Raw genomic sequence first — 7,643 nt, forward strand, 5'->3', positions numbered from 1 at the left:
TGTGGAGGGGCCGGCGCTGTGGCACAGTGGGTTAATTCCCTGGCCTGAAGTGCCGGCATCCCATATGGGTGCCGGTTCGAGACCTGGCTGCTCCTCTTCCAATCTAGCTCTCTGCTATGGCATGGGATAGCAGTAGAAGATGGCCCAAGTCCTTGGGCCCCTGCACCCACGTGGGAGACCTGGAAGAAGCTCCTGGCTACTGATCAGCACAGCTCCGGCCCTCGCAGCCAATTGGGGAATAAACCAGCGGACGGAAGACCTCTCTCTCTCTCTCTCCTCTCTGTGTGACTCTGACTTTCAAATAAATAAATAAATCTTTAAAAAAAAAAAAAGTTTGCGGAATAATAAAATTAAAAAATAAATTCTGGGGGCCGGCGCTGTGGCATAGTGAGCAGACCCACCGCCTGCAGTGCCGGCATTCCATATGGGCACCGGTTAGTCCCAGCTGCTCCACTTCCAATCCAGTTCTTCCACTTCCAATCCAGCTCTCTGCTATGGCCTGGGAAAGCAGTGGAAGATGCCCCAAGTACTTGGGCCCCTGCACCTACGTTGGGAGACCCAGAAGAAGCTCCTGGCTCCTGACTTGGGATCGGCGCAGCTCTAGCCTTTGCGGCCATCTGAGGAGTGAACCAGAGGATGGAAGACCTCTTTCTCTCTGCCTTTCTTCCTCTCTCTGTGTAACTCTTTCAAGTAAATAATAAATAAATCTTTAAAAAAAAATTCTGGTGCAAGAAATTTTTGAAACCCATGTAGTTTTTTTTCTTAATATGCATTTTCCATGAATGTTTTGAAGCCGCATATGTCCATGGTGGCTTGCTTTTTTTCACTACAGGTCTGCTTGTAAACAAATAATACACTGTGAACATCCCTCTCTATTCAAGAAAATCTTTGGAAGTTGGAGTCTTAGGTTTTCAAATTTCTGAAGAGTTTGCTGAAGTCTCCAAGAACTTCTGCTAAATTCTTCCCTGTGGATTTTCTTGGAGGTACTTAATGCTTCTGCAGTTTCCTTTTCTCTTGCCTTTTTTTTTTTTTAATTTATGTTTTGATTTGAAAAGCAGAATGACAGAGAAAGAGGGAGAGACAGAAACATCTTACATCAACTGGTTCACCCTTGAAATGCCCACATTAGCCAGGGTCAGGCAGAAGCCAAGAGACTGAAATTCCACCTAGGTCTTCCACATTGGTGGCAAGGACTCAAGTACGTGAGTCATCATGCGCTGCCTTCCTAGGTCCATTAGGAGGAAGCTATAAGGGAAGCAGAGTAGCTGGGACAGGAACCAGGCACCCAGATATGGGACGGGGTGTCCCAAGCTGTGGCTAAACCCACTGTGCCACAGCAACCGCTCAATCTTGTCTCTTGTTAAGCTATGCATTCACTAGGCAACAGGACTTTTCCAGCTCCATTATAATCATTTATTTTTCTTTTGAAAGGCCAAGAGACACAGACAACATGGCGAAGTATTTCAATTGTTGGTTCACTCCCCAAAACGCCCGCAAGAGCCAGCGCTGGACCAAGTTGAAGCCAGCTTGCCCACGTGGAAGGCAAGCGCCCAAGTAACTGAACCATCACTTGCTGCCTCTCAGGGTATGCATTATTAGGAAGCCGGAATAGGAGCAGAACCAAGACACGAACCAAGGCACTTCATTAAGAGACGTGGGTGTCTCAACCACTGCACCAATCACCTACCACCCTCTTATATGACCACTACTGTGTATGCAGTTCCTTGTTGACATCACCATGCTTATGCAGTCCATCAGAGCACCAATTAATAACCCTGTCCGAGTTCCTAACCCTCTCTGTGCTTGTTTCATCAATCAAAACATGAGAACCTAAGAATTAACCAGCATTTAAAGTGCTTATAAGAATGCCTCGCACTTAACAAGTTCTATATAAGCATTGGTTATTATTATATTATAGCTTTCACATATTTTTTGTCCCACACTTTGGTGAAATCTGGGTTAAAACACAAACAAGCAGGGCCAGCGCTGTAGCGCAGTAGGCTGATCCTCCACCTGCGGCGCTGGCATCCCATATGGGCGCCAGTTCTAGTCCTGGCTTCTCTTCCAATCCAGCTCTCTACTATGGCCTGGGAAAGCAGTAGAAGATGGCCCAAGTCCTTGGGCCCCTGCACCCATGTGGGAGACCTGGAAGAAGCTCCTGGCTCCAGATCGGCACAGCTCCGGCCCTCGCGGCCACTTGGGAAGCGAACCAACGGAAGGAAGACCTTTCTCTCTCTCTCTCCCTCTGTTTGTAACTCTACCTCTCAAATAAATAAATAAAATCTTAAAAAAAAAAAAAGATACAAACAAGCAAAAAATAATGATAAAAACAAAAACTAATAAATCTCCTGTTCTTCTTTAAAGATTTGTTTATTTATTTGAAAGGCAGAGTTAGAGAGAGAAGGATAGACAGAGAGATCTTCATCGACTGGTACACTCCCCATGGTACACTCCCCAAATGGCTGCAATGGCCAGGGTTGGGCTAGAACCAAGATCTTCATCCAGGTGTCCCATATGAGTGCAGGGGCCCAAGTCCTTGGGTCATCTTCTGCTGCCTTCCCAGGTGCATGAGCAGGGAGCTGAATTGGAAGTGGAGCAGCCAGGACTGAAACCAGCACCCATATGGGATGCTGGTGTTGCAGGCAGCGGCTGAATTCTCTACATCACAACCCAGTCCCAAGGCAAATCTCAAGGCTTCTCCAGAGCCCCTCAAACTCCTCCTTACATCTGATTAGCCCATCAAATGCCATCCCTAAATCAGTCACTATTTAGGGGGACAGAATACAATGACAATTATGATCATCAAGACCTATCCCCTTGGCCAGTGCCGCGGCTCAATAGGCTAATCCTCCACCTTGCGGCGCTGGCACACCGGGTTCTAGTCCCAGTCGGGGTGCCAGATTCTGTCCCGGTTGCCCCTCTTCCAGGCCAGCTCTCTGCTGTGGCCAGGGAGTGCAGTGGAGGATGGCCCAAGTGCTTGGGCCCTGCACCCCATGGGAGACCAGGAGAAGCACCTGGCTCCTGCCTTCGGATCAGTGCAGTGCGCCAGCCATGGCTGCCATTGGAGGGTGAACCTACAGCAAAAGGAAGACCTTTCTCTCTGTCTTTCTCTCTCACTGTCCACTCTGCCTGCAAAAAAAAAAAAACAACAACAACAACAACAAACAAACAAACAAAAAACCTCTCCCCTGGGGTTGGGAGAGGGTTGTCAGATTCCAAGTTAGCAAAAGACACAGGAAGTTTGACATAGCAGCAATGGTACAGGATTTAGAGAATACCCTTGAAAGGCAGTGAAGACCGCAGGTTCTGATTCCTGGGGAGTAAAGGCAGGTTTTGTTAGTGTCCCCAGCATCTAAAGAACCTAATTACCACACCTGGACTAGCTACCCAATTTTCTCAAAGGCTCAGTTTATCACCGTAAATGAAAATAGCCCAAGCTATCTCCAATCAGATGTCAGAATTAAAAGTATGCTTACATCAATTGTATTCCCATGGTGTACAGATGATTCTTGTACCTCTCCCACTCCTGGCCAAAGGACCTTCTGAAACACACGGTGGGGCAGTCTGAGTGGTACAAGAGATGGATCTGGAAAGGGAGAAGTTACCTGACTCTAAACTAACAATGCCCTTCAGAACCTTGGTCAGATTTTGTTACTTCTCTTAAGAACATTCATCCTGAACTCAGCCAACAAAGTCCTAACTTAACATTTTAAGTCTTTTAGAGCTGTATGAGCAGCAAAATGAGTAAGTCTGTCACTTCTGGTCTTGCTGTTACCTTCTCTAAGGTAGTTTCCCAATCTGTAAAAACTGAATAACTAACAAATTTATTTCACAGTGCCTAAAAAACATTAGTTCCTTCTCTTGAGGCACCAGTGTTCCTGAAATTGAAGAGCAATACAAAGTCTATAATATAAAAGTCCCTATAATATTTTCATTGATACGTAAAGCTGCAGTTACAAACAAGGCCTATCAGCCTTACCACGCAGTGGAGGATTCTGGAAAGCAAAGTACTTAAGGGAAAGGAACTAGCATGCCGTGGAGGAGAATCTGTACTGATATTCATACAGCCTTTACTAAACTACACACACTGTGCTATCTTTAGTTCCTGAAGAGTTTGAAAATAACATCCCTGTTTCTAGAGATGAGGAAAGATGGCTTAGGGAGGAAGGAAAATAGCACTGCGGACGATGTTAGATGCTTGCCATATGCACTGTCACGTTCTGCAATTATGTGATTTCTCTGGGTGACAGGCCTGATTTCAGTAGTGAGTCTAAAGTCATTGCCTATAGCACAGAAAATCATTTGTTTCCTCAGGATCAAACAACAATATTCCAGAAACTCACCCCCCTCACCCCCCAACATACACAAGTTGGGATTAGATATTCACTCTGGATTTCTTTTCAGTGCTGTTCAGACCAAAGGTTCCAAAGTGGGCCCACAAGCGAAAAACACCCTTACAACTTTGCCTAGGCTTAAAAGCTGCTCTCTCCCCTGCTTCCAGCTCAACCACTAGAGGGCCAGACCATTAAAAGGAAAAAAAAAATACAGCAGTTATTTAACTAGGGCTCTAGAGGAATCACCCTGCCTTGGCCATTAACCATGTGACCTTGGGTAAGTTACTTTTACCTCTCTAAACCTGTCTCCTCACCTGTAAAGCAGAAATAACGCAGCACCCCCCTCATCTAAGTCAGGAATAACGGTTGTGCAAATTAAGACGAGCTACGCGAACCAGCGAGAACCATGCCTGCACGCAGAGCTTAGCAAATTTCAGTTCTCACTGCCCGAGGACAGCGGTACAGCCCCGACGGCTGCGTCCAGGTCCGAGGGCTTCGTGATGTCTGGGCACTGGCCTTGCCGGCCGGAATCCCCTCAAAAAGCTCAACAGGTCTCCTAACCAGGACTTGCCCAGGAACCTTTCGACCCCGACCCAAAAACGCCCAATAGGGCTTGGCCTCCGGTTTCCGACTGCTCCGAGGGCCGTCCCTGAGCCCAGCCGAACCACCCCATTTCCGCCTCGGCTCGGGAACTTCTCCCCGCCTCCGGGGGCCCGAGCTGCCCTCAGCCCGGCTGCTCTGCACACCGGTCTGGGGGTAGGTCGCCCGGCGTCCCCTTCCCAGAAGGCGCCAGCCCTGAGGGCTCCGGAGAAGCGCTCAATCTGGTCAAGGAGCACGTCGGCCACACACACACACCCAGAGAAGGCGCCTTCAGCGCCACCCAGGCCTGCCGCCGGGAGCCCCTGTCGGCGCAGGGCGCACGGTAGGCCCCTTTCTAGCCCCCAGGAACGCGTGGGCTCCGGCCCGAAGCCACCACGTGGGGGCTCCAGGCATGCCAAGGTGTCCCTGGAACCAGCCCTAGGACTGCTACCCGCGCGGGCCCTAGTCCGGCTCCAAACTGGCTTCAGGGGCACCCCCGGCCTGGCTGCCCCCTCACACCTTTCTACAGGGGCTTCAGACACCTTCCGCAGCCCGGAGACAAGCTCGCGGCAGACCTCAAGCCCCAAGACCGCCTCGGCCCAAGCACCCAGTTGCCTGGTCGCCTTACTCACCCATCGCTGCTCCGCTCGCTCAGACTTGGCGGCGGCAGCTTCAGCGGCAGCTTCAGCAGACAATATGGCGGACCCGCAGGACGGCAGCCCGAAAGGCACAAACTCTCCGCGCCGGAACGAAACGCGTTCTCGGCCCCGCCGCCTGGGTCTTACCGAAGGTGCGCACTTAAAGAGACCGCAGCTCCTAGAGGTGGGGAACAGGGACGGAACTCGAAAGGCGTGGCTGGACGGGACTGGGAGGGGTACGCACTAAAAAGAGTTTAACGTGCTTAGCAGTGCTCAACTGTTTTCTGCTACTGCTGTTCCGAGGGAGGTCTCCTCCCTGAGAAAGTTTTGCTTCCAGACACGTATCGCTTCCTTTGCTAATTAAAGCCCGTCACAGACGCCGAGCTAAATACGAATCAGGAATCACGTGGAGGGGGGAAGTGACTCGCTCAGGATTGTAGAGATAAGGACGTGGTGAAGAGTGAACCCAGGGTTTCTGACCGAGCCTGCTGCCCACACCCCTAGTTGAAACTGCGATCTTTCTGAGAGATACAAAATTAAAATAAATAAACAAATAAGGAGACGTGCGCAGTACAGTTGACAGAGCGATTTCACAATAATTATTTCCAATGTATCCTCACCGCAAACTCCTTAGGGCAGGGATGGGTTCCGTACTGCTCAGCGCAGTATCTGCGGCATCTAACACAGTATCTGGCACGTGGTTGTTGAATGAAAAACAGGACAGTGAGTTACACGCAGCAAGGAATATAATCTCCCTTTTATTTTTAAAAAAGACTTGCTTTCTTTAAAAGGCTGAGTGACAGAGAGAGAAGGAGAGACAGAGATTTTCCCTCTGCTGCTTCATTCCTCAAACGCCTGCCACAGCCAGCGTTGTGCTAGGGCCAAGCTAGGAGCCAGAAACCGCAATCCAGGTCTCCCACGGGGGAGACCAGAGTCCAAGCTCTTGAGCCACCACTGGATGGAAGTGGGGCGGCAGAGACTTGGGGACTTGAGCCAGGCACTCCAACAGGGAAGGGACTTGAGCCAGGCACTCCAACAGGGAATGCGGCACCACAATGCCCACCCTTAGTCTCCTTTTTTAAGAGATCAGGAAATCGAGGCTCTGAGTGTTCCTGTACCCTTCTGTTTAAAAAAGCAGACTGTTATTTCTTTATTTGAGAGGCAGGGAAATAGGGGGAGAGAGAGAGAGATCTCATTGCTAATTTCCCCCTAACTGTCCACACAAGCCTGGGAGCCTGGAATGCAATTCAGGTCTCCCAGGTGGGTGGCGAGGAACCAACTGCTTGAGCTCTCACTGCTGCCTCTCAGGGTCTGCATGAGCAGGATGCTGGAATCCGATTTGAACCCCGGCACTCTGATGTGGGATGTGGACAGGCGACCTAACCAGCCTCTTAACTGATAGGCTAAGCCCCATAATCTTGCAGATGTTATGTTGTGGAATTTATGACTGGCTCAAAGGAAGGTACTTCAAAATGTGTGTGGAGAGGTTGGCGCTGTGGTGCAGTGGGCTAGGCCTCCGCCTGTGGTGCCAGCATCCCATATGGACACCTGTTCGTGTCCCAGCTGCTCCTCTTCTGATCCAGCTCTCTGCTATGGCCTGGGAAAACAGTGGAAGATGGCCCACGTGCTCGGGTCCCTGCACCCACATGGGACCTGGAAGAAGCTCCTGGCTCCTGTCTTTGGATTGGCTCAACTCCGACCATTGCAGCCGTTTGGGAAGTGAACCAGCGGATGAAAGACCTTTCTCTCTGTCTTTCCTGCTGTGACTCTACCGCTCAAATAAATTAGTAAATAATCTTTAAAAAAAAAAGTGTATGTGGAAAATGGAATTAAAAGTTTTTAACTCTGGGACAGAGCTCATCATGCTGCTGGTATTTATTTATTAAAGATTTATTTTATTTGAAAGGCAGCAGAACAGAGAAAAGGAGAGACAGAAACCGATCTTCCACCCAGTGATTCACTTCCCAAATGGCCACAACAGCCAGGGCTGGGCCAGGCTGAAGCTTGGAACCTGGCACTCCTGGGTTTCCCACACGGGTGGCAAAGGCCCAAGGACTCAGGCCCTTATCTGCTGCCTGCCAGGGTGCACAGT

General features: G+C 49.8%; 1 protein-coding gene across 8 annotated transcripts in view; it reads right to left on the minus strand.

Annotated features, from left to right (window-relative positions):
• The window catches only part of KPNA6 (karyopherin subunit alpha 6), a 56,031-nt gene extending 50,145 nt beyond the window's left edge, over positions 1-5,886 (minus strand). For 3 of the 8 annotated variants that reach the window (XM_089301089.1, XM_089301091.1, XM_070078840.2), the window contains exons 1-2: positions 5,546-5,685; positions 3,477-3,542 (exon numbers count right to left, since the gene is read on the minus strand). Coding sequence is in view for 1 of the 8 variants with exons in the window: in XM_008273776.5 (XP_008271998.1) it covers positions 5,546-5,549 (4 nt within the window). In the remaining 7 variants the exon portion in view is untranslated. Of the gene's footprint in view, positions 1-3,476; positions 3,543-5,545 lie in introns of all 8 variants that reach the window. The other 5 variants (XM_070078842.2, XM_070078841.2, XM_008273776.5 and 2 more) reach the window with 4 other exon arrangements.
• Positions 5,887-7,643: the final 1,757 nt, after the last annotated feature.

This window comes from Oryctolagus cuniculus, chromosome 7 (genome assembly GCF_051225735.1).
Source record: "Oryctolagus cuniculus isolate XC-2025 breed Fujian yellow rabbit chromosome 7, ASM5122573v1, whole genome shotgun sequence".
Taxonomy (NCBI): Eukaryota; Metazoa; Chordata; class Mammalia; order Lagomorpha; family Leporidae; genus Oryctolagus; species Oryctolagus cuniculus.